General features: G+C 43.2%; 1 protein-coding gene across 1 annotated transcript in view; it reads left to right on the top strand.

Moving 5' to 3' along the window:
* Positions 1–22,373, top strand: part of FRMPD2 (FERM and PDZ domain containing 2) — a 113,279-nt gene that overhangs the window by 44,875 nt on the left and 46,031 nt on the right. Inside the window, 4 exon segments of the mRNA XM_055344977.1 lie at positions 5,299–5,445; positions 6,108–6,246; positions 12,503–12,655; positions 17,468–17,653. Coding sequence (XP_055200952.1) covers positions 5,299–5,445; positions 6,108–6,246; positions 12,503–12,655; positions 17,468–17,653 — 625 coding nt within the window.

Raw genomic sequence — 22,373 nt, 5'->3', positions numbered from 1 at the left:
AGGCAGAGGGAGAAGCAGGCTCCATGCACCAGGAGCCCGACGTGGGATTCGATCCCGGGTCTCCAGGATCGCGCCCTGGGCCAAAGGCAGGCGCTAAACCGCTGCACCACCCAGGGATCCCAATAGCAGGGTCTTCAAGAGAGATTTTTATACCTATGTTTGTAGGAACATTGTTCAGAATAGCTGAAATGTGTAAGCAACCCACGTGTCCATTGACAGATGAATGTGTATGCAAAACGTGGTCTATATACATAATGGAATGTTATTCCACATTAAAAAGGAAGGAAATTGGGAAGGCTGGGTGGCTCAGCAGTTAAGCATCTGCCTTCGGCCAGGGCGTGATCCTGGAGTCCTGGGATCGAGTTCCACAACAGGCTCCTCACAGGTAGCCTGCTTCTCCCTCTACCTATATCTCTGCCTTTCTCTCTCTCTGTGTCTTTCATGAATAAATAAAATCTTTTTTTTAAAAAAAGGAAGGACATTCTGGCATATACTACAATATGGATGAACCTGGAGGATGTTGTGCCAAGTGAAACAAAACAGTTGCAAAAAGACAAATATTGTATGACTCCACCTGTGTGAGGTACCTTGACTAGTCAAAATCATAGGGACATAAAGTAGGATGGTGGTTGCCAGGGGCTGGGTGGAGGGGCCTGGGGAGGTATGGTTCAATAGGTTTAGAATTGCTGTTCTACAAGATGAAGAATTCTGGGGCTGGATGGCAACAGCAGTGTTAATATACTTAATAGTACTGAGCTGTACATTTAACTATGATTAAGATGATAAATATGTTATTATGTATATTTGACCACAATAAAAAATTTGAAAAAATTTCCATCTAATCATACAGGACTGACGGAAAATCGGCACCTCACCCTGGAGCTTAAGTTAAGAATTCATTATAAAGATGCTGAAAGAAAGCCTTCTTCCTTTTTCCCCCATCTCTGCCCTTCCATTAAGAGACTCCTATTTCCATCTCCACAAATATGCCTTGCTGTTGCTGAAGCCCTTTAGCTTCTGTGTGGGATAATGGCAAGGAGGCAGAGTTGGGATCATCTGGGCTTCCAGGTTCACCCCTGGCTCTGCCAGCTGATCTTACTTAGGGGTCCTAATCTCAGTGTTCTATTCTCTAATCCCCAATGGGAGGAGCCCGGGTGTTATTCAGTGTGCCATGGGTGGAGGTAAGCTGGGGGTAGGGTGGAGGTGTCCTCTCCCCAAAGCTCTCCACAGAACTCCAAAAGAGCCCTCTCCTTTTTTAAAAAAAAAATTATTGGAGTTCAATTCGCCAACATATAGCGTAAGACCCAGGGCTCATCCTGCCAAGTGTCCCCCTCAGTGCCCATCACCCAGTCACCCCAACCCCCTGCCCAACTCCCTTTCCACCATCCCTTGTTCATTTCCCAGAGTTAGGTGTCTCTCACGTTTTGTCACCCTCACTGATATTTCCCACTCACTATTTGTTTCCCCTTTATTCCCTTTCACTAATTTTTATATTCCCCAAATGAATGAGACCATATAATGTTTGACCTCCTCCAACTGACTTACGTCACTCAGCATAATACCCTCCAGTTCCATCCACATCGAAGCAAATGGTGGGTATTTGTCGTTTCTAATGTCTGAGTAATATCCCATTGTATACATAGACCACATCTTCTTTATCCATTCATCTTTCGATGGACACCGAGGCTCCTTCCACAGTTTGGCTATCGTGGACATTGCTGCTAGAAACATCGGGGTGCAGGTGTCCCGGTGTTTTACTGCATCTGCATCTTTGGGGTAAATCCCCAACAGTGCAATTTCTGGGTCATAGGGCAGGTCTATTTTGAACTCTTTGAGGAACCTCCACACAGTTTTCCAGAGTGGCTGCACCAGTTCACATTCCCACCAACAGTGTAAGAGGGTTCCCTTTTCTCCACCTCCTCTCCAGCATTTGTGGTTTCCTGCTTTGTTAATTTTCCCCATTCTCACTGGTGTGAGGTGGTATCTCATTGTGGTTTTGATTTGTATTTCCCTGATGGCAAGTGATGCAGAGCATTTTCTCATGTGCGTGTTGGGCATGTCTATGTCTTCCTCTGTGAGATTTCTGTTCATGTCTTTTGCCCATTTCATGATTGGATTGTTTGTTTCTTTGGTGTTGAGTTTAATAAGTTCTTTATAGATCTTGGAAACTAGCCCTTTATCTGATATGTCATTTGCAAATATCTTCTCCCATTCTGCAGGTTGTCTTTTAGTTTTGTTGACTGTATCCTTTGCTGTGCAAAACCTTCTTATCTTGATGAAGTCCCAATAGTTCATTTTTGCTTTTGTTTCTCTTGCCTTCGTAGATGTATCTTGCAAGAAGTTGCTGTGGCCAAGTTAAAAAAAAGGGTGTTGTCTGGTTCTACTATAGGATTTGGATGGAATCCTGTCTCACATTTAGATATTTCATCCATTTTGAGTTTATCTTTGTGTATGGTGACAGAGAGTGGTCTAGTTTCATTCTTCTTCATGTGGATGTCCAATTTTCCCAGCACCATTTATTGAGGAGACTGTCTTTCTTCCAGTGGATAGTCTTTCCTCCTTTGTCAAATATTAGTCGGCCATAAAGTTGGGGGTCCAATTCTGGATTCTCTATTCTGTTCCACTGATCTATGTATCTGTTTTTGTGCCAGTACCACAATGTCTTGATGACCACAGCTTTGTAGTACAATCTGAAATCCGGCATTGTGATGCCCCCAGATATGGTTTTCTTTTTAAAAATTCCCCCGGCTATTCGGGGTCTTTTCTGATTCCACACAAATCTTAAAATAATTTGTTCTAACTCTCTGAAGAAAGTCCATGGTATTTTGATAGGGATTGCATTAAACGTGTAAATTGCCCTGGGTAACATTGACATTTTCACAATATTAATTCTGCCAATCCATGAGCATGGAATATTTTTCCATCTCTTTGTGTCTTCCTCAATTTCTTTCAGAAGTGTTCTGTAGTTTTTAGGGTATAGATCCTTTACCTCTTTGGTTAGGTTTATTCCTAGGTATCTTATGCTTTTGGGTGCAATTGTAAATGGGATTGACTCCTTAATTTCTCTTTCTTCAGTCTCATTGTTAGTGGATAGAAATGCCACTGACTTCTGGGCATTGATTTTGTATCCTGCCACGCTACCAAATTGCTGTATGAGTTCTAGCAATCTTGGGGTGGAGTCTTTTGGGTTTTCTATGTAGAGTATCATGTCATCTGCAAAGGGGGAGAGTTGACTTCTTCTTTGCAATTTGAATGCCTTTTATTTCTTTTTGGTGCCTGATTGCTGAGGCTAGGACTTCCAGTACTATGTTGAATAGCAGTGGTGAGAGTGGACATCCCTGTCATGTTCCTGATCTTAGGGGAAAGGCTCCCAGTGCTTCCCCATTGAGAATGATATTTGCTGTGGGCTTTTTGTAGATGGCTTTTAAGATGTTGAGGAATGTTCCCTCTATCCCTACACTCTGAAGAGTTTTGATCAGGAATGGATGCTGTACTTTGTCAGATGCTTTCTCTGCATCTAATGAGAGGATCATTTGGTTCTTGTTTTTTTTCTCTTGCTGATATGATCAATCACATTGATTGCTTTACGAGTGTTGAACCAGCCTTGCTTCTGGGGATAAATACCACTTGGTCATGGTGAGTAATCTTCTTAACTTACTGTTGGATCCTATTGGCTAGCAAAAGAGTCCTCTCCTAAATAAAAAAGAACAATCTCTCTATGCTTTGATATGATGGACTGACCTTTGCTCCATCTTTTGTAAAATGTGAATAGTAGAATCTTTAGGAAACATCATATTATTAATATAAATTTATTTTTTATTGGTGTTCAATTTGCCAACATATAGAATAACACCCAGTGCTCATTTTTATTGATCTGTAACATGCATCCTACAGAAAGCCAGTGTACTTGTGCTGAGTCCAACTTGCCCTTATCTGAGGCTGCTTTCTCCCAGTCAGGTGTTCATCCTGGACCCTTCCATGTGGACATAGTAGAACTACTTACCTGGGGTGTCCTGGGTAAACCAATCAGAAGTCACCAGTCTGGGGTTTGGAAATAACCCACCTAGGAGGTTCTGCTAGCCAAACTATAATGGAGACCTGCCTACATCTTGGGGAGAAGTGGTCCTAAAGGAAGAGAGCTGAAGGCAGAGGGGCAGAGGTCTGGGTGCTGCATGGTGAAGGCTATTTGAACTTCTCTGGGCAGCTCCTTCTGTCTTCTCAGCATGCAAGCTTTTGAGAGAAAAGGCTGGTTATCACTTAACAGGTCTGCTAACTATAACTTGGCACAACTCCTGTGCCCAGGCAACCTCCTGTTGTGTGACTCTGGGCTGAGAGGGTGAAGCCTGGAGAAGGGTATGGATGGGGCAGAGCAGGGCTGGGGCAGGGAGTGGGAGGGGGTCAGGCTTCACCTTGAAGAGGGCAGAGGGGCAGAGGCAGTGCCTGCAGTGGCAGGGGCTGGTTCATCCTTCCTCATAGAGGTGCTGATGTCCTGAGCTTGGATTGGAGCCTCCAAGATGGCCACATTCAGGTCAGAAGGCAAAGGTGACTCGACTCATGCCCTGTCTTCATTTGCTGGGGCTGCTAAAACAAAATATCATGGACTAAGTGGCTTAAACAACAGATCTTTATTTCTCACAGTTCTGAAGACTGGGAAGTCTGAGATCAGGGTTGGAGCGTGGTTAGATTTGGGGTTCTGGTCCTGGCTTGCAAGTGGCCACCTTCTCATGGTGTCCTTACATGACAGAGAGAGTGAGCCCTGGTCTCTTCCTCTTACCACACTAATCCCATCATGGGAGCCCCACAATAAATCTAATTACCTCACAGAGGCTGCACCTTACCCCCACTACTTTGGGGGTAAGAACTTTAAGGAGGTGCAAACATTCAATCCATATTATGCCAATGCCTGGGGAAGATTTGGAGATGGTCCAGTTGAGGCTAATGGCTTGGCACACAGCAGGAACGGAATGAATACTCATTCATCTGTTTTTCACTTTATCTGCATATGGCGGTAGCTGAAAAGCAGCTATTAAGTGACATCTTCTCTGAGATTAATAATCACATTCCTCCTCTTGATGCTGAGTTTCTCTTCTTTGACTCTCTCCTCTTTGTCTTTGACTTCTGGCCCCTCACAGACCCAGAAAAGGTCCTGTGGTGCCAGGTGTCCAGAGGAATTACTTCCTGCTGTCTCCTGCCCTCAGATGTCTCTTGTTTGACATTCTGGGCAGAGTTCAGGGCTGTGGGTCTAAAGGGGTGGTGCCTCTCTGACTGCTTTTCCCTCTCTACTTTTATTTCAGGGAGAGAGTTCTTTTTCTTGGACAATGAAACCAGGTTGTGCAAAATAGCCCCTGAAGGCTGGAGTGAACAGCCCCAGAAGAAGACCTCCTTGAATACCTTCACACTCTTTCTGAGGATAAAGTTCTTTGTCAGTTGCTGTGCACAGCTCCAGTGAGTGCTCCAGAATTCTTCATTTTTTCCTTAAGGGACCTGTGTATGTGCTGACTGACATTAGAATTATAAATAATGGGTAGCAAGTGCTGGGTGAATTGTAAATTACGTATAAATAACAAGTGTCATCATGGTTGAGCTTGTTGATTAGATTTCAACATGACAGAAAAGGGGCAAATCAGAGTTTGGGCCCTGACAAAAATGAGAACTTGCCCTTTTGTTTCAAACACGGCACACTCAAAGTCAAAGTTCTCCCCTGGCCCCAGTATGACCCTTCCTCAGCAACCCAGTGATCAGGATTGGAGGAAAGCGTTATGTGTGACTGTGGAGTTGGGTCATGGCCTCTTTATTCTTTTGCTTACTAAAAACATCATCTGAACATAGTTTTCTCACTTGAACTGCAGCAGCAAACATCTCTGTGGGGGTTGTGTCAAGTGCCTGGCACAGAGTACCCCTCAACTCATGGCAGGTGGCATGATGTGTATAAAGGAAACCATACTCCTCTTACTGACATTGCCTTCTGGGTTCTGTTGGCTTGTATCCCATCTTTTGTCCCTTCCCTGCTTCCCAGACTGAGAAAACCCTCTGGTTTCAGTATTCTTCTCCCCACCTCCCACCTCCACAGCATTCCAGTGGCCCTTATTACTGCATTTCTTTCCCAGGCACAGCCAGACAAGGCATCAATTTTATCTGCAGCTTTGGAAAGACATTCTGGAGGAGAAGCTGTACTGCAATGATGAGACACTGCTGCAGCTGGCGGTCCTTGCCTTGCAGGCTGAATTTGGCAATTACCCCAAGGAGGTAGGGGTGGACACCTGTGGCCTGTGGTGGGGTCATTGGAGAAGCAGTTATAGGAAAAGGGAGAACTATTAGACATAGGGAGACTGAGACTTTGAGAAGCGTTTTCAGCATCTACCACTAAGATTGAGGTAAATGGTATCCATCCATCCACCCATCCACCCATCCATCCACTCGCCCATCCACCCAGCCAGCCATCTAATCCAACAAGCTTTCATTGACTGTTTTTACTAGTCTGTGGAGAAGACAAAGATGAACAAGTCAAATATATACATTGTAATGTAATTCAAACTAAGGTTTCTCCTAAAAACAATAATTTACTCAATTATTGACTTCCCATCATCATCATCCTTACCAACAGTAATAGACAACCTTTATTAAGAGATCACTCTGTACTTAGCATTGACCTAGATATTTTCCACTCAATCCTCTTAGCACTGCCATTACTCACATTTTGTGGAAGAACAATCTGAGACTCATGTGGCTAGAGAATGGTAAAGTCTAAATTTGAGCCTAGATGTATCTGACTCCTAGGCCAGTGCTGATTCTGCTGGGCACGCTGCCTCTCAAAATCTCTAATCTTTTTGGCCAAGCCCGGTCCATGCAACAGAATCACACATACGTTTCTTTGATTGAATTTCCCTGTAAAGGTTCTGTGTTACAGTCCTCAGGGACTTATAGAGTCTACTGGTATTTATTTATTTATTTATTTATTTATTTATTTATTTATTTATTTATTTATTTATCTCTACTGGTTATTTAATTTGCAGATACATCAAAGTTGGGAGGGATTTTTTTAAATAATAAATTTATTTTTTATTGGTGTTATTGGTGCCAACATACAGAATAACACCCAGTGCTCATTCCGTCAAGTGCCCCCCTCAGTGCCCGTCACCCATTCACCCCCACCCCCCGCCCTCCTCCCCTTCCACCACCCCTACTTCACTTCCCAGAGTTAGGAGTCTTTATGTTCTGTCTCCCTTTCTGATATTTCCTACCCATTTCTTCTCCCTTCCCTTCTATTCCCTTTCACTATGATTTATATTCCCCAGATGAATGAGAACATATAATGTTTGTCCTTCTCCGATTGACTTATTTCACTGGATGTTATTAATATCTTCACTTAAGATTCAAAATGGGTACACCAGGCAGGAAAGAGGGACTAGCCAGGTGAGCTGTTACAGAGAGTAGGGCAACTTTGTTCTGAGTTCACAAAGCCTCCACCCATGTTCCAGATGAGTGGAAAGGGTCTTGGCAGTAGACCTCAACTGAGCCCAAGTCATGAGACCCAGAAGTGTGACATGCTGTCCAAATGTGGAGTCTGCATCAGTAGAAGTGGGAGGGAAGACTGAGGAAGGTTGGGCCCCCCACCAGCCCACTGGGCTTTATCTTGATGGGTTTTGCCATTGCCATATGACAAAAGCTGGGTGCCTCTAGGAAGTGCTTAATTCCCAGAAGATATACTCAAGAGAGGACCTGAGGACTATGGCCACCCTGAGAACCAGGGTAGAGTTCACACTATGAAGATGCGAGGAGACTGAGAGGGAGAAAGGATGCCTTCTGCTTCCAGAAAGAGAGGGAATGGTTGTGCATAGCTAAAAATATATGTCTACCACCAGGGAGCACTTAGTGGTCCATGATGCTACATCCTTGGCGAACAAAGGAGCTGTGTTTGGCTGAAGTTCTGAGTTCGCTGGGGTCATTTGGGTCTGGCTTTGTGTTATGGATGAAGTATGCTCCTTTATGATTTATATGTTGAAGTTCTAACCCCTAGTACTCAGAATGTGGCTGTATTTGGAGATGGGGTCTTAAAGAGGCAGTTATGTCAAAATGAGGCTTTCTGGTTTTATCTTAATCCAGTCTGATCAGAGTCCCTGTACAAAGAGATTGGGACTCACAGAAAGACACCAGGAGCACAGGAGAGAGACGGTGTGAGGACTCAGGGAGAAGAAGGCAGTCTGCAAGTCAAGGGGAGGGGCCTCAGAAGAAACCAACCCTGCCCACACTTGATCTTGGATTTCTAGCCTCTGGAACTATGAGAGGATAAGTTTCTGTCATTGTCTTAAATGACAGCCTGTGGTATGTGTTATGGCAGCCCCAGCAAATATGGGAGGCCATATAACTCAAATCTAACTAATCAGAGCATGGCAGCTCTCTGTACAGTGATTGGCTTGAGTAGACATATGACTTTATCAGAACCAATGAGACAGAGCTACAGGATTTCCATGGCATTACTGAGAGAGAGAGAGAGGGAGAGAGAGGGGGAGAGAGAGAGAGAGAGAGAGAGAGCGAGCACTTCTCTCTTTGGTGTAAGTCTGCAATCTAGAGGGTAGAGTCCAGAAGCCACTGAATGCGAACCTGCAGAGAACATGGCCTAGAGATGCAGATATACCTGGAATCTGGGAAGGAGAAGCTGTAGCCACTGCCAAGTGTAGATGCCTCGAAGAGACTCTGATCAATGTTCTTCATCCTCACACAGTGTGGGGCGGAGAGGGCAAGGTGTGTGACCTTTGTCACAGCTTGCCTGCTTCGTCTTAGTAACTGGGTTTAAGAGCAAGGACAATATCAAAAGCTGCTTGAGAACAGTGGCTTTCCAATGTTCTGTGCCATGCCCATGAGAGAGAGAGAGAGAGAGAGAGAGAGAGAGAGAGAGAGAGAGATGATAACACAATCCACACACATATGTACCTAGAACAGAATTGAGGCAAAAACTTAGGAAATAAGATGCATCCTTTCTACATGTGATACACACTGGTATTTCCTATTCTATTGTAGTTAATTTTAAAAATGCTACCTATGAACTATTAATCATTAGCTCACTAATGTGCTACAAGCTGCAATTTGAAAAAACACTTTTTTTACTATGCCAGAACCATTTTGCTTTCCTCCCAGTCCATCTTCAGAAGGTGTTGCTATGCCCAGAGTCTTCCAAGGCCCTCCTTATGCCTTCACTCTGCTGCATTTTTCTTCATAGCATTTACCACTGCCTGGAATGGTATACATGTTTATTTACCGGCCATCCTCCACCTCCAGCTCCTTCTCCAGATCCTGTGGAGCCTCAACCTCTCTCACTGCCATGGACGAGAGTGGTTCCAGGACACTCTCTGCTGTCCCCACATGGCCCCCAAAGGCAGATCTACTCCTTTTCCTTTGTAGGTGTAAAGGCAACAGATTACACAAACCCACTCATTTGGGCCCTTACTCCCTCAATCCTCATTTATGGAGAGCCCGTTCCATGTTTGGTATCATCTAAGCCCTATGTCAACCCGCAAAGCTGGTGTTATTTCCACCTGAGGCTGAGAAAAATTGCAGCTCTGTGAAGTTGGGTAAGGTACTGAGAGCCCAGCCAGGACTCACTTTGCAGCGCCTGGCTTCGCTGTGTGCCAGGCACTGTGGTGGGCTCATCAGAGTGTTTTGGGAGATCCAGACAGGAAGACCTGTCCCTGTGTCTGTGTCATTGAGCGGGCAGGAGAGGAGGGCTCCAGCATTGTCACTGCAGCCCTAGCTGAAGTGGCCTGGAGGCTGGACAGCATTGAAAGCCAGATCTGGAACAAACCTTGTGTGCCTCCCCCCAAGGGGCTTGTATTTTGTTTGATAAATGGTTCTGGTGCTAGGAGAAAAAAATTAATTTGGAAACCACTGTAGTGAAAGACTGGGACCCACTGAAGAATTCTAAGCAGGGAAGTGACATGATTACATTTACATTTTAAAGAGGGAGACAAAGACATTTTGGTATAAAAATAAATCTCCTTAATCACATCTTGTGGTGGAACAGCTTTCCTCATGGTGAGCTCCCTTCTAGCCTATGATTGCCTGTTGGGATTTTATGCAGGTGCAAACAGTGCCACATTTGAGTTGCATTCTGCTTTCCCACTTGATGGCAGATGTCTTCCTGTGGCCTTCCTAATGATCACTCAGGATGGTTACACGGTGCACCTTACCTGGGTGGACCTTTGCTCACCTTTCCATCCTCTCACTGTTGGGCATCACCTGGAAGAGCCGTGTAAATGGTAATACTGTTACTATTGTTCCCATTGCCTCTGATCTTCCTCTTTTTATGAGTTACATGGAAATACACGTTTGTGTTAGGGCTTTTTAGTTCCATATTGACGTCTTCTCTTGGACATAGTCCTAGCACCTCCCACCAAAATGGTACATGCATTCCAGCTGATGAACCCGCATCAACGCATCACTGTCCAATGTCCATCATTGTTTTTTCCATCAGAAAGTGTGTGGTCTTTTCAGATTGACGTCTTTCACTTAATATGCACTTAAGTCTCCCCCATGTCTTTTGTCTTTCGTGGTTTGGTAGCTCGTTTCCTTTTAGTGCTGAATGATACTTTGTTGTCTGGATGTACTACAGTTTCTTTATCCATTTACCTACTGGAGGAATCTTTTGCTTTCATGTTTTGGCAATTATGAATGAAGTTGCTATAAGCATCTATGTGCAGGCTTCTGTGTGGGCATGATTTCAGCTCCTTTGGTTCAATACCAAGAAGCATGATGGCTGGATCCTATGGTAAGACTATGTTTGCAAGACCAATTATCTTCTAAAGTAGCTGCACCATTTTGCATTCCCACCGGTAGTAGGTGAGAGTTCCTGTTGCTCCACATCCACACCAGCACTTGGTGTTGCCAGTGTTCTGGATTTGGGCCATGTTAATGGCATTCTGAAGGCTTTTTTAGTCAGAAGATTGCTGGGCAATTTCTTTCTGCTTGTGTCTGAGTTGAGCCCAGAACTGGCATGGGCTAACTCTCAGCTGAGGATTCTTAGTCCATGGCTACATGGGGACAGGTCTGTGCCACACCAGGAGATGGAGATGAAGTGGGTGATGTGCTCTTCTCTTCAGATCTCCCCAACAGGCCGACCTGTCCATCCCCAGCCCTGAGAAGGCAAGATCCTTACAGCTCCCAGCTGCCTTCCTCACAGGTAGTTGCCCTCAGCTATGGGGCAATGTCTTGCCTAAATTTAAGCTGGGAGGGGCTGCCAGTGACCAGGAATTAGGAATCAGGAATACAAGGACAGGGTCAGCTTTCTCTGACAAGTTCTGTCTTCCTCATTCCTACAGTGGTCCCCAAGACCACCCCCCCCAAAGCTTCTGCATACCTTTCTTTTTTTAAATATTTTCATTATTTATTTATTCATGAGAGACACACAGAGGGAGAGAGAGAGGCAGAGACACAGGCAGAGGGAGAAGCAGGCTCCATGTGGGGAGCCCGACGTGGGACTCCATCCTGCGACTCCAGGCTGAAGGCGGCGCTAAACCGCTGAGCCACCTGGGCTGCCCTCTGCATACCTTTCTGCTTCATGGTCTATATCAGGGAACTGTGCATTGGGTGGTGAGTGGCACTGACCTAGCTGCTTGTGCTGGGGTGGCAGCCTCAGGTTCCCGAAAGAGCAGGCTGGTTGGAGGTTCAGGCTTGGCGTGAGGTGGGGTTGACAGATCTTTCTTGTTCACAGGACAACTGCTTGATCCCCTTCATGTGGAGAGATGGTGGCACAGCCAAGACTTCCTTTGTAAGAGGGGACAGTATAATAGGAGCACAAGCAGACAGAAATGCTAAATAAATAAAAAGAACCAAAGTGTTGGGGCCAGGGTTTTGCTGTGCCTTTCGAGAAGTGGTGTGGCATCATGGGATGTGTGAGGACTTTGAGTGACTGAATCTTCTTTTTTTTTTAAGATTTTATTTATTTATTCATTCATGAGAGACACAGAGAGAGAGAGAGGCAGAGACACAGGCAGAGGGAGAAGCAGGCTCCATGCAGGGAGCCCAATATGGGACTTGATCCTGGGACTCCAGGATCACACCCTGGGCCAAAGGCAGGCGCTAAACTGCTGAGCCACCCAGGGATCCCCTGGGTGACTGAATCTTGTTTCTGTCACTAAGTGGTGTGATCTTGGCCCTGTTGAATGACTTCCTTCCTCGTTCATTTTGTTCATCTTGCAAATGGTACTAATAATATCATCCTCATAGGATTACTGTGGGATTGAAGGAGCTAATGTGTTCTGAGGACCGCCTGGCATACAGAAGGGTCTCAAAGACAGGTGGCTCCTCTTCTCTCCCTTCTACTCATATCATATGGTTTAGGCCAACTTCTAATACAGTAGAAAATACTATCCGAGGTGGGTACTTCAAGGGGGCATCCTTGCCCTGGGGCCCTACCTGGGGTTTGGAATGCAGACAAGCTTCTCTTGTGCTCAGAGTCCTATAGAAGGCTTCTTGGTTATGCCATTTTTCTTCCGCATCTTCCCAGCAGAAAGAGAATAAAGCCTATTTTCGGGTTGAGGATTACATCCCTGCAAGTTTGATTGAGAGGATGACTGCTCTCTAGGTCCAAGTTGAAGTCTCAGAGATGCACTATCTCAGTCCTGTGCTCTGGGGAGAGGATGCGGAGTTGGAGTTCTTGAGGGTAAGACTTCTGGTCTCCTGGTGGGGGGAGTGTTGTTGTTTAAGGGCACACAGCCAGCCCTTCCCTCTGGAGCTTTCTCTGGGGGGCCAGATATGCTCTGACCCACATGGAGGTATGATCAAGGGATTTGAGACCAAGGAGAGGCTTCTGGAAGCAGGTGGCATTGGAAATGATCCCCCAAATGGGTAAGATTTAGTGGGCTGAGTGGGTATCGCTGAGCCTTTCTTTAGCCATAGAATTCACAGTCACTTTCCTCTAAGTGAGGAGATCACATTTCTCACAGAGACATATGGGACAGCTACCCCAAACTGGGGTATGAGACAAAAGCAAAACCATTGGAAGACCTTAAGTTTCCAGCCTTCCAGGCAACTGTTCTCAGCACAGCACAGATGGTATGGTCCATGCAACTGGGTATAGCTCTGGTCCACACTCTGCTCAGCCCTCAAGTGTAAGCAGTGACATTTCAGTCCCCCATATCGGTGGGCACACACATAGCCTAGGATGAAGAGCTTTGCACACCCCACAACTTACCTGCTCTGGGCCAGGTGCTGCATGGAATGGAGACAGAAAGGACATGCTCCTTGCCCCCAGAGTATCTTGTCTCCTGGAGAGGACAGACAGTTACCAGAGTCATGCAGAGTATGCTGTGTGATGAGAACAATAACAATATGTCAGGATAGGAGGGACTGCCACTCCGCCTGTGTAGATGGAGCTAGGGGGCCTCGGTTGCCCAGGGCAGGATACCTGGCTGGCCTTTAGAGCTGAAGAGGAATTTCAAAAGAAGCTCCAGATTTGTACATTTCTCTGTACAAAAGTTTCCCAAGATGGATAGGAAATGTATCTGTGTTTTTGGCCTTTAATAGAGATGGACATTTGGAAGCAGAACTGTCCAAAGGAGATCTGGCCTTTCTTTTTGGTCTGCCACTTGGCAGATGGTAATACCTCACCCATGTAAACTTACAAGCACTTCATTTGAGAAGCCCTGGTGGAAAGGTGCTCACTGCTTTCTATATTCCAGTCTTCGCCCATGTTCCTTGTCTAGAGGATGCAGCCTTCCTTTGATGAGGGGCGAGTGGACTCCTCAAAGCCATGAGCACACGTCTGATGGAAGGTGGAGGCAGAACCACAGAATCAGTGGGGAGGCCAAGGACTTGAGCCAATGGAGGCCTCTCTGGGCCCAAAGATGCCCACCTGCTCACCCCTCCCCAGGCTCTCTGTGTCCCTCCTTCTCCTGGTTGAATGATGAAAATTGGTTGTGAAGGAAGCCACCATCTCATAATAGAAATACAGTGAGATTTTGTTTTGTCGAATAGATTTGACTTAATTTGCATGCCATCTTATCAGTTTCGAGGAACGCTGAGTTTTGAGTTCCCTGTGCTGGCTGGTTGGGCCTGCGAGGGCTGTGTGTCACCCCTGCTGCATGAGACACGAAAGGGCTTTGTGATCCCCATGGCACATTGGGACCCTTCTCGTTTGGGTGAATGTTAGTTAAGCAAAATCTAACGCCCCATCCATCCATAATTATAAAAGTAACAATTTGCTCATGATTCTGCCCTCTGGAGACAGCACAATTATATTTTCTTGTATTCATTCTCCTTTGTTCTGTGCCTTCACATGTGTATACACATTTAAAATTAGGTTTATATTATATATGCAGTTTTGTGTATTTTTATAATCCCATCTCACCAACATTTTGAAACTTTATTTTAAATCAACACATGGTGTACCCTAAGTTTTTTCTCAATACTCCATTGTTTGGCACATAAATTATTTTAAATAGGGGACTATTTTAAACTATACTGAGATTAGCACTTTTGCTACCCAAGTCTTTAGCTGCCTTTGTGCATAATCCTTAGGGATACAAGCTCATGAGTGGAATGCCAGCGTCTCAGGTTATAACCATTTGAACATTGCTGATAAATATTGCCAAGACACTCGGATTGCAGTCCTTTCTACACATTTCTTGTCCTCCCTACTAGGTTGTAAATGTCAAGGTCCCAAATCTTCAGGGCCCCTCACAGGCTCAGTCACTCCATAAACAGCCACTGGATTATTTAATTACAGCTCCTTGTGGCTCCTCTCTTCCATTATCAGATGCCTCTTGGCTTCCAGTTCACCGATGGCTAATTCTGCTAGTTCATCATCTCACCATATCACGCTGGTAGACTTGGCAGAAATCCTATGTGGGTGATGCTGAATGACATACTCTGTCTGGAAGTTTCACAACTACATTAGCATACTAATGCCAGAACCACCTAACCTGTTTGAGGTTAACTCCATGTTTTCCAAACCTCTTCAACCAGGGAACCATTTTTTTTTTTCACAATAATGAGGGGTTTTGATATACTATTAAAACATTTGAAATCATACTGCTTATATCCTGTGTTTTACTTCATTTAGCATTATAACATATGCATGCCCCAAATAATCACAAATGTTTTGTAAATGCGCTTTCTGAAGATTGCCTGATGATCCCTTTCAAGGCAGTACTGCCTTTAGGAGATCTTTATCTCTGGGAGCCAGTCACCCAACCCAACCCTGCTAGTCTGCACCATCACTAGAGAAGTGTTGGTCTTGATTATGCAGTACATTTTCTTAGGACAGATTGCCAGGAATGGAATCATAGGGTCAAAGGATATGAGTAGTTATGACTCTCTTGATGAAACAGTCTGCTTGTTCCAACAGTTTTCAATACAGCAAGGATGCTGCATATGCTGGGAGCCAGGAGAGCCTGGGTCCAGTGTAAACCTGGCTGCCACTGTAGGGAGAAGGAGAAGATAGTGAGATGCCTCTAAGCACATGAAGATAAAGGGAACCTCTGAGAGGACAATTAGCAATCACAACATGGAATGCCCAGGAGAGGTGCTCCAGAGGATTTCCTAGTAGAGCATGGAGACATAGATAATATTTATTTTTTACCAATTGAAAATGCCCCTGAGGATCTTATGTATACTCACCCATGTTTCCAAATGTGATGGGAACTCTGTATGTTAGTTGCTAAGAGTGAAGACTCAGAAACAGACAGACTTATACTTCCATTTCTGGCTCCTAAGTAAATCTACTTTCTCATTTGAAAAGAGACATCTACCCCTCTCTGTTGTGATTGCTGTAAAGATTAAACAGTATGGTACATGGGAAATGTTTTCATGGTGCTTTGCCATTTTATTTTTAATTTTTTAAAGAGAGAGGCGAGGGGAGGGGCCAAGGAAGAGGGTAAGGGAATCTTAAGCAGGCTCCACACCCAGCTTGGAGCCCAGTACAGGGCTCTGTTTCACGACCCTCAGATCATGACCTGAGCCAAAATCAAGAGTTGGGTGCTTAACCAACTGAGCCACCCAGGGCACACTGGTGCTTTGCCATTTAAACATTTTGTCACTCCAAGTACTTCAGGATCACATCCTTCTCTATATACTTAAAAAAATAAAATAAAAACTAAAATAAAAAAAAACTAAAATTAAATACTAAACAATTAAAACATGTAAGGGAGTCTAGCAAAGGCATCTTTATTCTAGTGAAGTCTAAGGCTTTAAACTCTTTTTGGAAATATCACATCAAATTATTTAAAAGAATTTACTTTATTGCTTTGGGATCACCCTAATTTAATACCTAAGCACATGCCTAGTCTGGCCATTGGATATTTCAGCATGAAGTGCTCAATAGTGTTTTGGATGCTACTGCTGATGACAACAATGGTGATGAACAGTGCCTCCAAAGTTAAAACAAGCAGGCTCAAGGCCCAGAAACTGAATCAACATCATATGAAGAGCTGTAGGCTCTGCAGGCAGTATAACCTGTCGGCAGAGATTATTAACAGAAGAAAAAAAGCACAGCAAATATCCTGAGAAAGGAGCTCTCAAAGTCATAATTTGTCCCTATTGTTATTACCCTGTCTGGGGGTGGGAGAAATTGGCATAGGCAGAGTGCTTTCTGTTGGGGGCAGGGGTAGGGATAGGATACCAGATCTCACCAGTGAAACCCTTCTGAGAGGGAGCAAGAAGTCCCTGCTGTAAGTCCAGGTGCATCAGTCTTCTGATGAGGCCTGAAGTCTGCAGGTGAAGATGCAGAGGCTAGATACCAGGATAGAGATGTGATTACCATTCAAACATAAAAACATCTGCATCAGGTTTATACTCCAATCTCTTAAGAATCTGATGGGCCTGATGCAGTCTCCATCTCTGATTGACCCTCAGGACTCTGACAAAATTCATTCTTCTGACTTAGTGAACTGAGGACAGACCTTGGACTGGAGGGACCCCAGCAATGCACTGTGACATGGTGAAAGATGCCAGTGATTGCTCATTTGCTCTGCAGGATGTTCACGACTTATCTTGCTCTCACAGTGGTGCTGACCATCTGGAAGGGGCCTTTCTCTGCCTGGATCTCAGTTTTTCCATTTGTAAAATGAAGGGGTTGTAGCAGATAACATTTCAATAGACCTTAATAGACACAATTGGGAAAAGGAATCCCTTCCCTGGAGGTGACCCAGAAGAGTCTGAATTCTAAAACCTTGTTCAGAATATTAATATTCTGTTGTATCATTTTTATGGTAACTGTGTTCCAGGTGTTGCTTAGGTACTCCATGAAAAAGGAATCCTAGGGTTAATAAAATAGGAAATGCTATCATAGTAGAGGTGAGGAGAAATTCTGTAGTAAGGCGATCTGGTTAGCTCAGTGTTTTCCTAAGCGTATTTGGGCAATCCTACTCTTAGTTTTTGGAACATCTGTGAAAATGCTTTTCATGAATTGGTCTGAAGACTATTATTTTAGGTTAGTGGGACTGTCTCTTCTCAATTGGCTTTTTTCTTGCTCCAGGTCACTCAGCAGCTCCCAGAATATGGTGTGCTAGTTCACCACATTCTCCCAGAGAAGATGAAGGGAGCAGGGGAGACGGCCTTGGGGATCTGTGCCAAGGGTGTCATATTCTACGAAGTGAAAAACAACAGCAGAATTGCAACTTTGCGGTTTCAGTGGAGAGAAATCAGGAAGATTTCTACTTGTGTGAGTGTAGCTCAGTGGATAACTGCTTCACTTCCCTTTGGTCTGTTGCCCCCATAAAGGAGCAGCGGAGTCATATGATCTTCCCCTGACCAGATAAGCTCATAACCAGTACTGGGATACATTGTGGCGTATTTGAAAGAAGCCTACCCGAAGAGTCCCCAGGAGGCCGTTTCCTCCCCACCATTTCTTGCCAGGTCCCTGTGCACCCCCATGGGTAGCCATCAGCTGAAAACGCTATACCTTCTCTCTGGGTGGAGTTCTCCTAAAGTGGGGAATCCACCGATGCTGATAGCAAGGTTGGCGTTGGAAGATGGGAGAGGAGAGCCCACATAGGTGGTGTGAAATCTGCCAAATTTTCAAATTTTTTCCTGTATGTTTTAAAATTTCCCTGTGCACACAGTGTCCTGAGACATTCAGCCTGTCTCCCACAGACTACAGGTGTGCTACAGGATGCTGGGGACTGCAGACCTTTGATGCCTTTGAAAATTTAAGACTTTTTTGAAACAAAAAAATCTCTATTAAATGTATCACGTTTGAAATTGTATTTCAATGCCATTTGCATGAGTATTTATATACTTCCTGAATGTAGTTACAATAAATTTGCCACCAAAAGCATGATGTCTGTCCCCACAGCAGATTACTCCGGTACCTAATCTTCCTGCTTATCCCATAGTAGGTCATCCCAGTCAGTTTGCCATTTCCTTTTTTTTTTTTTTTTTACTGAAACAGAGCAACTCATTTAATCAGTACAATAGACACAAAATGCTTACAGAAACTGATACTGTGAGAATGCTACTCTTTCCTTTTTCTTCTTTTTTTTTTTGTGTGTTTTTTTGTTTATTTTTTTATTGGAGTTCAATTTGGCAACATATGTATAACACCCAGTGCTCATCACGTCAAGTGCCCCCCTCAGTGCCCAACCCTCCACCCCTTCCCCCTGCCCACCTCCCCTTCCGCCATTTCCTTTAGGTATGATTTCCTTATCAAACATGAAGGTCTTCATCTTTTGGCCCATGAAATAATCAGCTTTTTCTTTCTATTTAATTTTCTGTTAGGGTTTTAAGGATTTTCCTCCTGGTTAGATTGCTGTTTTTACTATCATTATCTGATGTTAGAGTTTCCTAAGTAGAAGGTAATTGGTTTAATTCATTTGCTTAATGTTTCTTTTGTTTCTTCCATCTTGGCTGTTGAAGTTGACATATTGTTCAAGCATGATTCTTGATAATGTTGCTTTTTTTTTAAGGTTTTATTTACTTATTTGAGGGAGATAGCAAGAGCAGAAGGTGGGGGAGGGGCAGAGAGAGAGGGAGAAGCAGACTGCTCAGTGCAGAGCCCAATGGGGGCTCAATCCCAGGACCTGGAGCTCATGACCTGAGCCAAAGGCAGACGCTTAGCCAACTGAGCCACCCAGGTGCCCCCTTGATAGTGTTTCATGATAAATTATTGTTTGCCTTTGGAAAAAAAAGCTTATATCTAAAAGTAAATAACAGAATTAAACGGAGTTCTTATAATACTTCTAATACTAAAAAAAAAACAAAAAACCACAAAAACAAAAACAAAAAACTTATACTCTATCAGGAAACTTTTTCCCAAATATTTTTTACTATATCTGAAAGTAAAACATGTATTTGTAAGTTTTTAATAATTTTAATGATTTGACTTACTTTAATTCAAATGAAAGATTATTTGAGGAGTTTTAATTACTGAATCAATTAATACTATTGCACTGCTTCCTATTTTCTTTACGTCATGGTTAACTGTTTAAATTTTTCTCTTTTTTTTAAGATTTTATTTATTCATGAGAGACACAGAGGCAGAGACACAGGCAGAGGGAGAAGCAGGTCCATGCAAGGAGACCAATGTGGGACTCGATCCTAGGACCCTGGGATCACGCCTTAAGCCAAAGGTAGACGCTCAACCACTGAGCTACCCAGGCGTCCCCTGTTTAAATTTTTCAATGTAATTTGTTTTAGGACATTTGTAAAACTGCAGATAACCTAAAATGTAATTTTGAAAATAGAATTTTAGAAGTTATAAAATTTAACAATCCCCTTAAGTAAGTGCTTTATTTTTAAGTTGATTAAATGTTTATAGATCTCTATTTTCCTGTGACCAGGGAAAATTTCTTGATTAAAGCTGGAAAATCATCAGGTTCACAAGACAAACTTATAGCTTAAAAAACCCCAAAACGACTTTGCCACTAATTAGGATTTCCATGCCTTGATGACCATCCTCTTCCTCAACACCAATGTCTTTTTTTATGGAAAAGTCATCCCATGAAATTATGTCACCAATTGCTTGCCACAAATCAGGCATCTTGTACAGAAAATGACTGTCACTCTTCATGCTTCTGCAAGCACAAAATGTGGAACTCTACAAATAATGCAAGAATGAGCTTAGGAAGTTGGTTTGAAATTTGCCTAATTAATAACAGACGCCAAGATGTTTCAGACAATTGCAGGCCATTCATCTCACCAGCCAGCAGGGAAGTAGCAATAGAGTTAGAGAGAAATGCCATTAAGACATTGATTTGACTATGGTTTTAGGCATGATTGATTAAGACTGATTTGTAGGCATGTTGGCAGCCTGTCTGTGACAGAGACAACATTGGTTCAGAAGATTATCCAACTGAGAAAGTGTTCATTGTGGAACAAGGAACCTACCTGTGTTAGTAACCATCCTGGGTTATTAGCAGTAGTTAAAACGCTCCTGAAGAGGAATGCAGAAGAGCAAGGGACAATACAGGCTTTGTAGGGCTCCTTTTAAAAAAAAGAACACAAACTATGAAATGAAAGTGACCATTCCTTTAGAATGAGAAAAGAAATTGCCACAACTTGTGAATTTAAAAATGTGAACAACTACTGCAAAACCATCAAGCCAAAAAAGATTCTGTTATGAATTAATTCCCCATCAAACTAGAATTCCTTTTTTCTTTCAAATGTTGGTGGTATACATTCTGTTTATGTTTCCATATTATGGCACTTTGTAATATTTTCTCTAGAGGCAATAGAATTACAATTTAGACTTTCCATGCTGACTGCAAGTTGTTTTTATTGTTGATAAGATGCACAAAACATGCAGCTTTGCAGAGAGACACAGACACACTTGCTCTTTGTAATGCTGGTATAGGTTTCTGTGCTGCAAGTGCAGGGAATCGAATAAATTCTATTTCATGTGATTCTCCATTAAAAAAGAAAAATATTGTGCATTATATTGAGAATGCAGTATATACAGTTATAAAGTATACCCCTGATAGGACAGAACTGCCACTCAACTGGGATGTTTTTGAGAATTAAGTCACAGTCTTTTATTTCTGACAACTTGAAAGAGATTTCTGTCAGACTGGCCTCTAGCTCTGAATATTTCAAGGCTTGCTTTCCACACTTTATAAGACCCTGTGAAGACTTGGCTGGAGCCCCTCCCAGGACCCTCAGCTTCATGGCAAATCTGCCTCCGTCCGAAGAACATCATTGCTCCACAAAGAGATATCAAACAAGATACACAAACTAGCGGGCGAACTCACAGCAGCAATAATAGAACTACAGGTGATAACATATTCAAAATGGTAAAACAATGCTTTGAAACAAAGGTGATGTTATGGAAGCACCAAGTGTGTACTGCAGCAACAGAGGTGTAAATACATTTTTTTGTTTGTGCTGAAAACTCTGAGATTCTAGTTTTACATCGTCTTGTTCAGAGAGCAGCTCACCTCTGTGAAAGTTTGCTTATAGATATGCATTTCTCATTAAATGATGTTACCAAAATGGAGAAGAAATCCAAACTACTACAGTTGAGACCGTTTTCAGCTTTATGCCTAGAAATTCCACTCTTTGTGATGCTTAGTATCTTAAAGCATTAGTATCTAAAAGGAGAGTTTTGCCAAGAGTTTATGAGTTGAAAGAAAGATTGGTGTATGTGTGTGTGTGTGTCTGTAAATGATTCTCTTTTCTCAGATTTGTTAGTGAATAGTTATTAGATTTTTTTTAAATGACATACTCATCTAAATTTTTCTTTAAGATTTTATTTATTCATGAGAGACAGAGACAGAGAGAGAGAGAGAGAGAGAGAGAGAGGCAGAGATACTGGCAAAAGGAGAAGCAGGCTCCATAAAGTGAACCTGAGGCAGGACTCAGTCCCAGGACCCTGGGATCATGACCTGAGCCGAAGGCAGATGCCCAACTGCTGAGCCACCCAGGCATCCCTCATCTAAAATTTTTAAATACCTGAGTGCAGTTAATATGCAATTGTCAAGACCATGTGAGAGCTTACCAATGTGTGCTGACAAAGTGGATGGATTCCAAGCAAATATTTAAATTTGGAAAAGCAAATACTCCACTGCTGAAGTTCAGGGGTCATTATAATTTAAATACTAAGAAAAAGTTATTAAGGCCAATAGGGTACTATCTGAGAAAATACATTATTTTTAAAAAATACTATAGTATAGTTCAATTGAACTCCAAATCCACTCATGTTAGTAGAAGGAGTTTCAACATTACATTTGTCAGTAAAGTGAAAGAATATTTAGAAAATACTCAAGCTACTTAAAATGAGGTTATAGGCAAAAAAAAAATTTCTCAGAGGAAAAGTAATGAATAATTACTGTCTTTTGTTAATATTTGACCCTGTGGATGGAGCTTCTGGGAAGTGGTGACTATTATGAATTAAAAGGGATTAGCATTAACAAGGATCAGGAGTTCCAGGGAAACCTTTCAGGAATAAG

Source organism: Nyctereutes procyonoides, unplaced genomic scaffold, assembly GCF_905146905.1.
Source record: "Nyctereutes procyonoides isolate TBG_1078 unplaced genomic scaffold, NYPRO_anot_genome, whole genome shotgun sequence".
Classification (NCBI taxonomy): Eukaryota; Metazoa; Chordata; class Mammalia; order Carnivora; family Canidae; genus Nyctereutes; species Nyctereutes procyonoides.
This window is presented reverse-complemented; position numbering and strand designations above follow the sequence as displayed.